Source organism: Malaya genurostris, chromosome 3, assembly GCF_030247185.1.
Source record: "Malaya genurostris strain Urasoe2022 chromosome 3, Malgen_1.1, whole genome shotgun sequence".
Taxonomy (NCBI): Eukaryota; Metazoa; Arthropoda; class Insecta; order Diptera; family Culicidae; genus Malaya; species Malaya genurostris.
Genome location: NC_080572.1, coordinates 235,514,027 through 235,528,165, shown reverse-complemented (window position 1 = coordinate 235,528,165; position 14,139 = coordinate 235,514,027). Strand labels below are relative to the sequence as shown.

Genomic DNA, 14,139 nt, shown 5'->3' with positions numbered 1-14,139 from the left:
ATTATGTTGATTCGTTAGACACAACAAGAGATATTCACGATCAAAATCTTATCACACTATCAGAGGGTGAATTTTGAAAAGGCGTCCCATAGTAAAGTAAAACATATTTACGTCAAAATAGTGATACGGAGAGGGCCTTTTAGAATTTGACTAACATGTGGATAATGAGTATAACATAAGCTTCGAAAACAAAGCAAATTTCCAAAACTAATGAAACGTTGGAAAAATACTAAATGGACTGCGTTAAAGTTTTCAGTCAATAGGACTATTGTGATCCAAAGGAACCGTTGATTCTTATTGTAGCGCCAAGAAATAACTTTATTTTGCAATATTCAGCTATTATTTTGCATAGCAATAAATCCCGACAAATTGTACTAATATCAATGGTATACCATATAAACAGTGAATTCTTGAAAATTGGTGATCGATTTGGGAAAATAACTTCCAGAATGTCGGTACTTTTTAAATGACACTAAATCGAATATCTGATTATCAAATATAGTTTTAACAGATAACCTTTCTCAAACATGTACATCAACTCTTATAATTTTTGCTACTGTTATGACCCAACATATGGTATATCTTGCATAGTATAATCTAGTTTGGAAAAAAATTCTAATATTAATTTGGCATTTCCAAACATTTTGAACACAAAATATGGTCAGTTATAAAAAAAAACATCCATCATTCGGTTCAAATTTCAGAAAATTTCAGAGCTTATCGGTAAATCAAGCATGTAACTATATTTAGATGTATTTATTATGCTTGACTTGATATTTCTCTTCGTTTATTCCATAGAAAGCGAAGTTTTTCCGCAATTTGTCAATCTCAACCATGCACACGTTGGAAAAATTTTTGGAACTTGTTGTGAAAGATCAGTTGATTAACTATTTAAACTCTAGCAGTTTGCTAATACCGGAACAATCGGGATATCGGAAAAGTCACTCTTGCGAAACCGCTTCAAACCTAGTTTTAGCAAAATGGAAGGAGAAAATCGAGATTAAAGAGACCATTTTTGCAGTGTTCTTGGATCTCAAGCGCGCTTTCGAAACAATTTCTAGACCTATACTGTTACAAACACTACAACGCTTTGGTATCGAAGGATTAGCATATAATTGATTAGAAAGCTATTTATTTGGTAGAACTCAGAGAACTGTTTTCAACGATGTTGTGTCTAGTTTCCAGGGTAATTCACTTGGTGTGCCACAGGGTTGTGTTTTAGGTCCGATTTTATTCATTATGTACATAAATGACATGAAGCGAGTTTTACGGTTTTGTGAATAAATTTGTTTGCTGACGATACTGTTCTGTTCATTACAGCTAAGGATTTGGATGAAGCGGTTGCACATTTGAACAAAGACTTACATTCTCTGGGACAGTGGTTGAAATTCAAGCAATTAAAACTGAATGTCGCAAAAACTAAATATATGGTTATTTCTTCTTTAAGCACTGGACGTGAAGCCAACATTGAAATTGATGGAGAGATTATTGATCGCGTTAGAGAGTTGAAGTATCTTGGAGTCATAATTGATGAAAAGCTAACATTCAAATCTCACGTTAACAACATCATCAAGAAGGTTGCCAAAAAGTACGGTGTATTATGCCGTTTGAAAAATGATTTAACGACCAGTAGTAAAATTCTCCTGTATAAATCAATAAACTCTCCTCACATTGACTTCTGCTCATCGATTCTGTTCCTTGCTAACAACACGCAAATATTGAGACTCCAGCGATTGCAAAATAAGGTCATGCGATTGATTTTGAAATGTAATAGATATACTTCCTCTAATATTCTATTGAACGCATTACAATGGCTTTCAGTGAAACAGAGAGTATATTATTTAACAATGGTGTTCATTTTCAAAATCTTAAATGGAATGCTGCCTCGATATTTGTGTGATCGGATTGAAAGAGAAAGTGACTTGCATAGGTACAATACTAGAAATGCGTCTGATGCGAGAACACCAAGCTTTTTGTCAACCAGATCGCAAAACTCGTTATTGTACAGAGATTAGTTTTTTCAACTCGATGCCAGGACGAATCAAGCGGGCTGCAACATTGAGGGAGCTCAAAAAATTGTGTATTTCACACATAAAATCTATTTTGTAATTAGATCTTTAATGAATTAGTGCAATTTGGTTTTTTCGAAAACTGTGTAAAATGATGAAGATTGTATTTATTTTATTTTTGTTTTTTTTTTCAGTAAGACGCATTAGGTTGTTATGTTCTGTATGATGATGATGGATTTTTAATAATTTGTGTAGTAAAAAAAAATGAGTTGTCTACAAAAGTATGAGCCTCGCGCGCGCAAAGCAGGTTTCTTTTATTTTTGAGAGCTTTAGCATTCTACGTGTCAAGTTCGAATTTTGACTTTGTAAGATTTGATTAATGATTTATTGATTATATTTCGGAAATAATCGGGATCGGAAGTTGTTGATGGAATTGGAATTGGCTCTGCTCATCCGCAGTCTCGTTACTCCATCGTAGCTGATGTTTGTAGCGATGAACTGGTCCGGCGGGAAGGGCCAGGTGAATTACTGTCTGATACTGACAAAGATATCGGGTTCGATTCCTGATTTGTTCAAGGATCTTCCCGGGTAGGAAATTTTCTTGAATAACCCTGAATAGTAAATCGGAAATATTTGAATGTTTTCTTGTTCTCAGTTGTACTTTAGAAGAAGAATCTATACCTGCTGGATTAATCAGATCGTTTTAAATTTAGTTAACTGGTTAAAATATGTGATGTAATATTTATTATCATTTAGATAAATCATCCAGCTCACACCTTTGTAGGGGTATGAGGCGGGACCATCATCATCATCACAATGGTCTCAAAATTCATCGTAGAATATTTAGATTTGAGGTTTCTCATTTATTTAGTCCATTGGCATTGCACGAGCATTCTTTTCATTAATTCATTAAACACATTAAACATTTTCACATTAAAAAAAACTGCTGATCTATCAAATCTATCATAAATTAATCAAATGATAGTCGGATTCAATCGAATAATCTTTTCTGTGTAAGTCATGACATGTGGGCTATTGAACCAATAGTCATCTCTATAGAAGAGTGGCAATATTTATTTGCCGATTACTCGACTTTCAATCAACGAATTGTGATAAAAGCAATATATTTGCTTCGGCTCTAAGAAGCAATACCGTAGAAAGTATAGTTCGAAAATTGTTCAAAACTGCTGTTATAGCGACGCGAAATCTCGAATCGAATACACTACTATTGGAGGCGTTACCATAATTTTACGAATCATTGCCGTAGGATATACACTTCGAATAAATAGTTAGTCAGCTACATGTTTTGTACATTAAGCATAACTTTATTAAAATACAAATTATAGCAACTTAGAGATAATGAGGTAAAATATTACAGTGTGACAGTCTTCATCTTACTGAATTTACATGATGTTACGATCTCCGTTTCACTTTTTTATTAGGCTTTCTCGTTTGTATAATCGGAATGCTTCTTTCCGTCTTCGGTTCGATGGGGTCCATTTTTGGAGCTTTGATAGTCAACACTCCGTCCGATGAAAGTGACGAAACCACTTTCGCCGCATCGTGTCCTTCCGGAAGCCTGTATTTGCGAATAAAATGTCGTGAAACAAAACCATGTTCATCCTGCTTTTCCTCGTGTTTGCCTTCTACAGTTAGATAATCATCCACCATTTTCACCGAGATCTCCTCTGGAGTAAATTGCTGAACGTCTACGCTTACTTGGAATCCGCCTTTGTCGTTCATCACCGCCGCTAGATCATCTTGGACCTCGTCTGCCATGTATCGCGAACGTTTCAATCCCCGACGTTTCGGAACTCGATCGATCGCTTGCATAAGATCTTCTGGAAAACTATCTTCTCCAAAATATTTTTCCTGGATGGTGGATGGTTTGGGTTGAACATCCACAAAATCATCGCACCAGCTGCGAAACAGAATCGGAAGTAGCGACATACTTGCTACTTATTGCTGGAACACTTGCAACCGATAAAGTTTTCAAACTAAAAATACTGCTTGTATTCGATGAATTTCTTCGTTGCTTTATGTGCGCGCAAACTTCTTATATTGAACTGATATCAGGCAATGTGGGCTCCAGAGCTTTTTATACAAGAGAGTGAGTTGCATACCTGAGAAACGAAATTTCTAGAATGCTCACGAGAGTTCTGGTGTATTCCATCGAATGAACTTATCTGCCTGGAGAAAATCGACGCATCAAACGAATGCGTTTTATCTACTGATGTAAAGATTTCATTCAAAGCACACAGTTTTTTTACAGGCAAATCATTGATAGAAGCTTTTTTACACAAATGTAAAACACTCCTCCACATTCATGCATGCTGTCGACCTCACTCACCAAAATTTCCCGCTTTTAAGTGAGTTTCCAGAAGAGCATTGAAGTGAAATGAATCGTGTTCAGATGAGATACCACCCATAAGAGTGCCTAATAAGTTTTACACAACGCTATGAAAGAACAAAATGCTAATTATGACAATAAAGTCACAAGAGCGTATTTTTTGTGATTTTAATTTGGATAGCACTGTTCTGGTTTTGCAATTTAAACCGGAGAGCCATTTTCTACTGGTTGTTCAATACATGCTTAAAACAATATTCATGCAGGAGTGTAAATTATAGCTCCGATTCCAAAACTGCAATTTTAGTACACAGAAATGTGCCGAAGCGTAAACATTATTATTTATATAAAAACATTATTATTTATATAAACGGTTTTAAATTATTCCCACAAATTCACTCCATTTGCAAAATTTTGTCAACAGTGACTAATTTTTCGTGAAAATTCGAGTACTTTCGTGAGCTATCCCATTCTCGTTCGTTTGTGTAGCTCACTCTCTCCGATATAAAAAGCGAACAGAATTCACGAGGTCATCAGTTGTCACTCAAAAGTGCTTCGAAAAACGTAGAAGTGAGAAACTCAAAAGCCAAACGTTCAAGCTAACTTAATCCATAATAAAGACAGAAATATATTCCAACTTTAAATCATGGCGCTTGTTCCAATTATTTTCCGAGACTGGTGGAACGACTGTCTGGACAGTCCTCTACGAACATCTCACATTCTCGATCAGCATTTTGGTAGCGGAATATCGGCAGATGATCTTTTGACGGCATTTACAGCTGCACATACTCCAAATTGTTCCAGGTACGGTTACGTACGTCCCTGGCGTAATACGAATGTGGCTTCGCAGAATGATGCTGGATCCACTGTGAAGGTAGCCGATAATAAGTTTGAAATAAACCTAGACGTTCAACAGTTTACGCCGGATGAAATCACTGTGAAGGCAACCGATAAATGCATCACCATCGAGGGTAAACACGAGGAAAAACAAGACGAACATGGTTTCATCGAAAGACACTTTGTTAGACGGTACATGCTGCCAGCTAATCATGATCATAACAATATCGTATCTTCGATTTCTTCGGATGGAATTTTAACGATAACGGCACCAAAGAAAGATCTTCCTCCGCCGGTTGAAGAAAAGGCTATTCCCATTGTACAGACTGGGAAACCATTGAAAAATGTCCCGGAGAAAAAATCGGATGATTCAAAGGTTTCTAAGAAATGAAAATAATTATTTATTGCTATATTTTATTGATTGGCATTTACTTATTTACTCGTTGTTGTTTAAAGTTAATTGAACTTTGTAAAATGTAAAGTTACCAATAAAATCTTACAAATTTGTTTTGGAGTAAATTCGTATTTCTATATCCTGGGTTATTTGAGGGGTGATTTGCGGTGTCCACTGTATCTAAGTGCAGACTTACCAGAAGTCAACAAATCAATGCAGCACAGTTATAGTAAATGGTTTTATAGACCCCAACGTTTTTTGCTTGATTTTTTCAATCTTGAATTTTTGGTGGTTGTTTGAAGTCAACACTACAACTTTTCACCAAAAAATCCGCCGTTTTGTAGCTGTTAAACCTCCCCAAAGTAACAAAAAAACGAAAGGGAAAACGTTGGGTCTAGTATTTTACATGTAGAAAAGTGTGCAAAATTTAAAAAAAATTGGTGAGGTAGTTTTCAAATGACAATAATGACTTGCAAAAACTGATTTCGAGAAAAATGCGTTTAAAATTTGTCTTTAAAATTAAAGGAAACAATTTTTGGCATTAAAAATGCCTTACTCTTCACTATATGGGGTCGGGTGTCAATTAAAAGTTTCAAAAATAGTCGCGTAACCTTTTTGTGTCATAATTTTGAACGTTAATAACTCGGTCATTTGTTGATGGATTGTTATAATTTAACAACCAATCGATTCGGAAACTTTTAACTTAAACATGTATGACGACGTCGTTTCAGTATTTCAATAGCATACTATTGAAAAAATGGTTGGAATCGACCTATGTTTTCATTCACCAATCCCTGTTGTACAAAATGACGTCAACTTTTTGTTCGGCATAGGAGGCTTTGCGTCATACATAAAAAACACCACATCGTTCTGCGTAGTATGAAGAGAAATCTATAAATATAGGCTGCACAATATTTCTTTGCCTAGTTGATGTTTGACTGTGAATGAAACAAGTAGGTCGTCCAGTGAGCTGATGACTGAATTGTATATGCGTTCACTTGCTGGATTGTCGCTTTTGCATTATGCGTTGGTGAAATTTCCTGTTGTCTGCGTAACACCGTGTTCGCTTGAGTATCTTATATATCATCTAAATATTGGAGAACCGAATCAGCGTGTTTACCGATTCTTTCGAAATATCCCATGTATTTAACAAATTTTTGGTCGATTTTACCATTAAAAATGCCTATTATGAGATAACGACATTTGAATATTTCAATTGCATCCCATTGAAAAATTGGTTTGAATTGAGTATTTTATTTTGGTTCTCTGGTAACTATCAGGCTAATTTAGAATTATCGGCGATTGATTTTTCGGATCTAATTTGCAGCGCTTGTTCCTCGATGATTTGTTAATGGATTTTCCTAATTTAAATGATTCCAAAGCTTCAATATTGTAAACTTAAAAATGTTTTAATTTCCCAACTGATCGGTTTGCATACTTAAATCTCAATTCCCATACGAACAAAACGTGACAATGTGACTGAACAAGTTGTTGTCCCACCAGGAATTAAACGCTGCAAATGATTCAAAATTAAATTCTGAAACTTATCTGAAAGCGGCCTCCTCGGTTTAGTAGTATAAATGAGTTCCACAGGCTCACATATACAGTACAATTAGATGCAATATCGTATAGTTTCAAAGATAAACTCAAGGTAAGTTTACCTGCGATTTTACATGTATCGTTTGAATAGGAACCCTCGTAGAATTTGGTTAACCGCCAGTTTCAGTTTAATTATTATTTGCTTCAAAACAATAAGCGTCTGATGACTACACGCGTTGTAACTAAGACAATGTTCAGTCATGTGTTAATAACATCAAGTTACAATATGAACTAAATTTCGGAATTTTGTTGCGTATCCATTCCGTATATTCCTAATATGCTAAAGCGAAAATCAATGTAAGTAACTAAATATTTTATGCGGATTGTTTCACGTGTTTTCTTCCTCGTATTGTTGCCATATTATTTACCGACACTTTCCGAAGATTATCGACGATTTTGAAAAAGGATTAATAAAATTACACTATTACTGAGTGTAAACTCCAACACAACATTTTTCGTTTTAATATATAGAAAATCTTCTCTTGAATCGATTAACTGTTTATAAAATTAATAAGTTTGTACGTTTCTCGAAAATTATTATCATAAAATAAAATAGTTTTATTTGTTCAGGTTCAAATCTTTAGGTTGTTTGTATCTAAAATCGAGATTTCGAGTAACTTTGAATTCATCATAATTGACTTCTAGTTAAAGGACGTTATTCAAAAACTTAACAATGTAAAAATTTGTGGAAAAGGATCAAAATTGAATAGAATCAATTATCAAGAAAGAATCTAATTGTAAATTTTATCATTCGCTAACTATCTAAGCGCTTAAACTAGAGCAAGTTTGTAATTAGTCAAATGAATAAGTTTTTAGTTTAGTGTATCATCATCATTATCATCTTTATTTTCGTATTTATTATGGGAACCCTAGAAACATTTCATTTTTAATGTTATTGTGCTCGGTCGTGTCTTGAATACAACCCTCTAATTTTTTTTTCTAGGGGGCGCGTACGGTCTAACGCTTTCGAAAAATCATATTTTTCTTTGTATTTTGTCATAAAGAAACATTTCAAGAATATTTTGTCAAATTTGTAAGTCAATCGAAACCGAAATCTTGGGTCTGTGCGCCGAGTTTTTACCTCTTCGCGGTATGAGATAAGTAAAGATAAAGGCTCATAACTTCCAGAGTTTTGTTCGAATAGGTTTGAAAATTTTACAAAATATTCTTGAAATGTTAGACTATAAGAATACACTGTTGTATATAGGAAATTCTTTACAGTGTATTCTCGTTAAGAACGCACTCCGACGAAACATTCGCTGAGCGAATGTAAATGAAAGTACTGCCAACACTGTTAATAAAATGTAAATAGGTATATATACATACGGATTAAACGATAGCGGGTCTCTTTGCAGTCCTGCTCGCTAGCGTATAACACGTATTTTATTTCCTCCAAAGTGAATATTTAACAATGGCGACGAGGAGAACCAAGTGACTTGTGTGCATGATGTAAATTCGGCTGGAGGATCCACATTTTGTAAGGAGGAAAACTAGGCGACGTGTGGAAAACTTAGCTGGAGCAGGAGGATCCACATTTTGCAAGGAGGAACGGTGATATAGAAGCAGGAGGTATCATAATTTTCATTTTTGCGTTACCATGTGCTGAGGACAACTGTGACCGGATTGTTCCAAATACGTTTGAGTAGGAGGCCATTTTGAACATGTTAAGATATTGATATTTAAGAAATAATTGTTTTGTAAAGTCGACGAATTGTCACTGTTGTATTACGGGTGGTCGCCGAGGGGTGATGAATTTATTATTGGAGCATATTATTTGCTAATGTTAATTGCCAAGAAAAACAGAATATTAGTATTTTAGCACCCTATAATGTGTATTTACCCGTCTATTGTTCTGTTTAATGTCGTGAACTCTACTACCAATAAGATAAATCCTACGTAATGAAAAGTTTATAATTCAGGTTCAATATTTGTAAAAATGTTTTTAGAGTGCTTGATTATTTTTTCGATCAATGTCGTTATGTTTCAATTAGTGTCGAAGTGTTTCCGATTAATGTCGAGATCAATTTAGCATAGTCAGCATAAACATAAAAGGTTTCATCCGTATGGAATGTTATAGATGCATTTATTGAATTATGGTAGAATTGTGTAATATAATTTTTTCCAATAATATTTGCATTCGTATAAATAATGTATTCAATCAAATAGTATGGATTATTTTATACAATTTTTTCACATTGTTCAAATTAATAAGATATTCGAATATTTGCATTCGTGTTAAAACAAGGATTAATAGATTTATAATCTGATAGACAATTAACTAAAGGGTTGAGGAGTTGTTGTATATAGGAAATTCTTTACAGTGTATTCTCGTTAAGAACGCACTCCGACGAATCATTCGCTGAGCGAATGTAAATGAAAGTACTGCCAACACTGTTAATAAAATGTAAATAGGTATATATACATACGGAATAAACGATAGCGGGTCTCTTTGCAGTCCTGCTCGCTAGCGTATCACACGAATTTAATTTCCTCAAAAGTGAATATTTAACACACACAAAGAAAAATAAATTATTTTTCAAAAGTGTTAGACCCTACCCGCTCTTTAAACGAATCGCTCTTATCGTTGAATTGCCATATTACAAAAAAGAAGCAAAATTTAATCGTTCTAGTAGTTCGATTATACTTTGGATTGAAATATACTTATTTCCATTCCTTACGATAAAATTTTACAAACTCCGGGAACGGATTCAAAAATTATTATTATTATTATTAAAGTCGTTTATTTATACCCAACTGTAACCTTTTCGGTCATTCACCGGGTAAAAGATTCAGATATGATTTTGTAATTGAAATGTATGCATAAAAAATCTATGCGTAAATCAATCCCGATTATATAAGACAACAAAATAAACAACAAATAAGAGTCCATATATTTTGGTAGTACCAAGATTGAGAATCTTACAGAATCAAAATTTATATACCGAATTTGTTGAATTTGGAGCACAATTTCGTACGAAAGGAAAACTACAGAAAACAGATATACAGGCTCATATATGAACTGTGTGTAAAATTTGCTCACTCAGCGTCGCGAACACTTGCAGATGTCATCACGATCGACACGAGGTGCCACCACGATTTGGGTGCCGCTTTCACATGAAACACAATTTTAGGTGCAACATTCACTACACGCTAGATTTTTGTTTTGCTGTTGGTTAAAAAGATAAATTTGTTTTTGTTTTATTCCGATCGAATTCTCTTGATTCATTGATTTATGCGACATGGAAAGAAAGTTTCTACAACACTTAGGGAAATCGTGTGATAAGTGTTAAAACTGTTGTAGTTGTAATATTTATTTAACAGGCAAGAGGTTTTTGTTATCGTTCCGGAACGTAGTGGAACGTTTTGAAAGATCGCGGCGAATAGTCGAGTAGGTGGCAGTAGTGTTTCCCACGTCTAGCAAATATGAACTGTGCACCGGATTTTGAAAATTTTTGTTAGAGCCTGTATATCTATTATTTGTGGAAAAACTCGATTTGTTTGCTTTTGTAAGAAATCGACCTTCTTTGAAGAATAACTTATTTGCCATTACGAATTGATCAGAGAATCTCTTTAACAGTTTTGATTTCCTCTCAACTACAGTGTTTCATGAAAGCCCCGTTTCTGATCACTTACGCGCTTCACCGATGCTGAACGAATGAAATTTCAAGCAATCCTTAAGTTTACGTTTCGTCTTCGACTCATCAGTGCGTCAGCAGATTATGCTGACGCAAACCCCCGGATCAACATAATCCGCTGAGCAGACGTAAAGTTAATGCTATTTACAAGACACTTTTTTATTACACAAAGGAGTGTAACGTCTAAACTGACGTCTCGAACGAAACAAGCAATGTTTTGAAAAACTTCAGAACGAAATTTATATCTAATTCCCCTCATAGCATCTTTTTCTTACCGTATATATCACGCGTTTTTTTTTTTTTTTTGAGAACGGCCAATAAGCCACCTTCCAACTTCCACTTTCGAAAGAAATTGCAAGCGAGCTATGAAAGACAGAGTATTAAATTTAACACCAGACAAAAGAGAAAACTTTTCCTGCCGTTTACTATTTGAAACTTACTCTCAGCGAGTGCCGAGTCATTCGAAATTATTCTTCAAAATGAATGTTGATGGATGGTTTATTGGCCGTTCTCAAAAAAGGCGTGATATTTTCCCAATGCAGTGCATTCAGAAATTCGATTCGAACATCATTGATTTACAAATTAAATCGAGTTCTGGCTCGGCTTCGGTTACTGCATCTGAATCGGTATCAATTTTGAAATGGTTCAACAGGGTCCCTCGTCAGTTAACATCACATAAATATGACAACTATCGTCTAACGGTTCAATGAAAATGTCAAAGAAAACGTCAATTTGAGCGTAACTCATTGTACCTGTGTGTGAGTGTGTTCATTGGTGCGCAAGAACGAGACACGATTAGGTGGAAATGGAAACTCTCGTGGGGGAAAACAGGACAACCCGTGTAACATCGCTTCCTAACCTGCGAAATTTCAACGCTCGACTCGTTCTTAGTCCAGGATTATACGTCGCACGGTGTGTACGTAAAGTTCGTATAACCAAACATTGAGTGAATTTTTCCTCAAACCTCCATTGAAAACACGTGTTTTATTGCTCGATTGTAGAAAATAACGCAAAATGCCGCTCGCCAAGGATTTCCTACACCCGCTTCCGGCCGAGGAGAAGCGTAAGCACAAGCTAAAGCGCCTGGTACCTCATCCGAACTCGTACTTCATGGATGTCAAGTGTCCCGGATGCTACAAGATTACGACCGTGTTCAGTCATGCCCAGAGTGTTGTGGTTTGCACCGGCTGCTCCACGATCCTGTGTCAGCCCACGGGCGGAAAAGCCCGACTGACGGAAGGCTGCTCGTTCCGCAAGAAGCCCTATTAAAACAATATTACTAAGTTAAATAAGTTGGCTTTCTGCATTTAATAAACGCTGCAGTAATTTCAATGAGCTGTTTTAATTTGACAAAAGAATGCGCAGTCCCGGAACATTGGAGGTTTGCCTATGCTTCGATTTGTTTTGACTGAAGAGCCCTAGGTAAGTAGGATTCAGTAGACTTTCGAAATATCAATTGTGTTGTGAAAATTTTACATTTACCGAAGTCATTAACTTTATCAATTCTGTTCAAGACGTTTATTTAAAGATGGTTCTCTGTTAGGGAAATTAAATTGAGTTTGGTGAACAGAAAAACAATCGAAGGATTTCGCAATGTTATTTATTTATCGACTGAAATAATCTAATCATGCATGAGCATGGATTCTGGTATGATAAGTTGTGTTTGTAAATATGTGGTGCAATTCACTTATATTTCGCAATGTTGATCAAATTATTTACACATGAATAAGAGTGGTCGGCAAACAAAAATTTAGAAACAATTGAGCTGGTAAGATCAAGAGTTTTAAAAGCAATTGTTTGTTGTTTCATTTTGATCACAATCTGCATACTCCTGGTAGGTACTTTTATTGTTGAAGTATACTTTTTTTTATCGGTTAAGTAAAAATAACTGAGGTGAAAGTATTAACGTTAATCATTTCGAAAACATTTTTAGGTTGAATAATGAAGGTACCGAGTTGACGGTTCAATGCAGTGAGCACTGGTCTTGAAGGCCAGTTGTATGTACAAACACCTAACTAGAATGCTTAGTGTCGCTTAGGATCACTACAAATCAGCGGCGAAGTCTGTTAAGATAATAAAACAATCCTCAAAAACTTTAAATCAACACTTCACTTCGCTTCTATTCAGCTCGAGGTACCTCTCTATTTCGACCAGTACCCTGACCAATGATATGATTGTTCCTCAATGGAAGCCACTATATTTTTCAGGCTCGACAAAGTCGCTGCAAAATATGAATTTAAGAGCTAGGACTATTTAGTTTCGTCCTGCCTATCGCATTCAATGTCGCTGATATTCGACCTATTTCAGTTCCTTTGCTAACTGCTGTCAAACAATTGGAAGTTACTTTTTAGCCCATGTTCTACGTCATCGTACTGAAAATCGACCGATTCTTGCATCGGCTCCGCTACCCTTTAATGCAAACCCAACTCAGCTTCATCAACATTATTTGAGAAAACTGACCTGGACTCGTTTCCGGTTTCTATAGCGAATATTACATGTTTTTGACACACCATATTTATCTAAATATTTCTCTAAAACTGGGAATTTTTTGTTGTAGACAAAGGCTCCGTATCAGTATGGTCCAAATTTATTTTAAGCTATATCAAAATAAAAGGGTATACATTATTTTAAAAATAAAAATAGATCAATAAATAATCGGAGGGTCTAGTTTTGTTTCAGTTCTTCGAAATTCGAAAAAAACGTATGTATGTGTGAGATAACTTATACTAAAAATAGGAGGCAAATTCAACTCATCATTTACTGCTAATTAGTTTTCGAATCACTACTCCCATTGAACAGTTGCGGAATGACGGTAACGTATCAAACCATTCGTACGGGTGTCCGATTACGGAAATAATTTAATAAATGCGACGAACTTCTAAACTCCATAAAAATCACGGTGTGAAATCTTCAAGTGTATCGAGACCAATTAGTAGCCCGCGACTTTCATAGCTAATAGTTGGTGAGCAATTCTTCACGGTAAACAGCAAACAATCCTCAACGCCTACCATCCAATCGTTAGAAATTCCGATTGCACAATTTGCACATTTTACTTTCCGTGTTCAAAAAATTCAAGAAAAGATACGTTTTAGAGGTTTATGTTGAACTGCTGAGTGACGTGACTGTTCAACTTGAACTGCTATGCACCGATGAGTCAAAGGCGAATTGAAGCAGTTAATTCACTTAACTAACCGCAAAATTTGTAGTTTGAATAATTGAAATTAAAATTTTAGTAAGTATTTTTATTAATAGGAGAAAATAAAAACAATTGACTTGAAGGGTCTGATGCTGATGTTGTACGCAGAGTTTAAAATTGTT

General features: G+C 35.2%; 3 protein-coding genes across 3 annotated transcripts; 2 read left to right on the top strand and 1 right to left on the bottom strand.

The window, feature by feature from the left end:
- Nucleotides 1-3,422: 3,422 nt before the first annotated feature.
- LOC131434253 (protein lethal(2)essential for life-like) lies at nt 3,423-3,959 on the bottom strand. The gene has a single exon (XM_058600911.1). It carries the CDS (start codon nt 3,957-3,959, stop codon nt 3,423-3,425), a length of 537 nt encoding a protein of 178 aa, XP_058456894.1.
- A 1,043-nt stretch (nt 3,960-5,002) lies between these two features.
- On the top strand, nt 5,003-5,584 carry LOC131434252 (protein lethal(2)essential for life-like). The gene has a single exon (XM_058600910.1). The coding sequence runs from the start codon at nt 5,003-5,005 to the stop codon at nt 5,582-5,584; it is 582 nt and encodes a 193-aa protein (XP_058456893.1).
- Nucleotides 5,585-11,606: 6,022 nt separating this feature from the next.
- On the top strand, nt 11,607-12,153 carry LOC131438268 (small ribosomal subunit protein eS27). The gene is made up of 2 exons (XM_058608147.1): nt 11,607-11,746; nt 11,823-12,153. The coding sequence occupies exon 2, from the start codon at nt 11,836-11,838 to the stop codon at nt 12,088-12,090; it is 255 nt and encodes an 84-aa protein (XP_058464130.1). The 5' UTR covers nt 11,607-11,746; nt 11,823-11,835; the 3' UTR covers nt 12,091-12,153.
- The last annotated feature ends 1,986 nt before the right edge of the window (nt 12,154-14,139 follow it).

Coding starts and splice junctions, on each gene's coding strand:
- LOC131434253 (XM_058600911.1), bottom strand. CDS start 3,959: ATGTCGCTACTTCCGATTCTGTTTCGCAGCTGGTGCGATGATTTTGTG.
- LOC131434252 (XM_058600910.1), top strand. CDS start 5,003: ATGGCGCTTGTTCCAATTATTTTCCGAGACTGGTGGAACGACTGTCTG.
- LOC131438268 (XM_058608147.1), top strand. CDS start 11,836: ATGCCGCTCGCCAAGGATTTCCTACACCCGCTTCCGGCCGAGGAGAAG.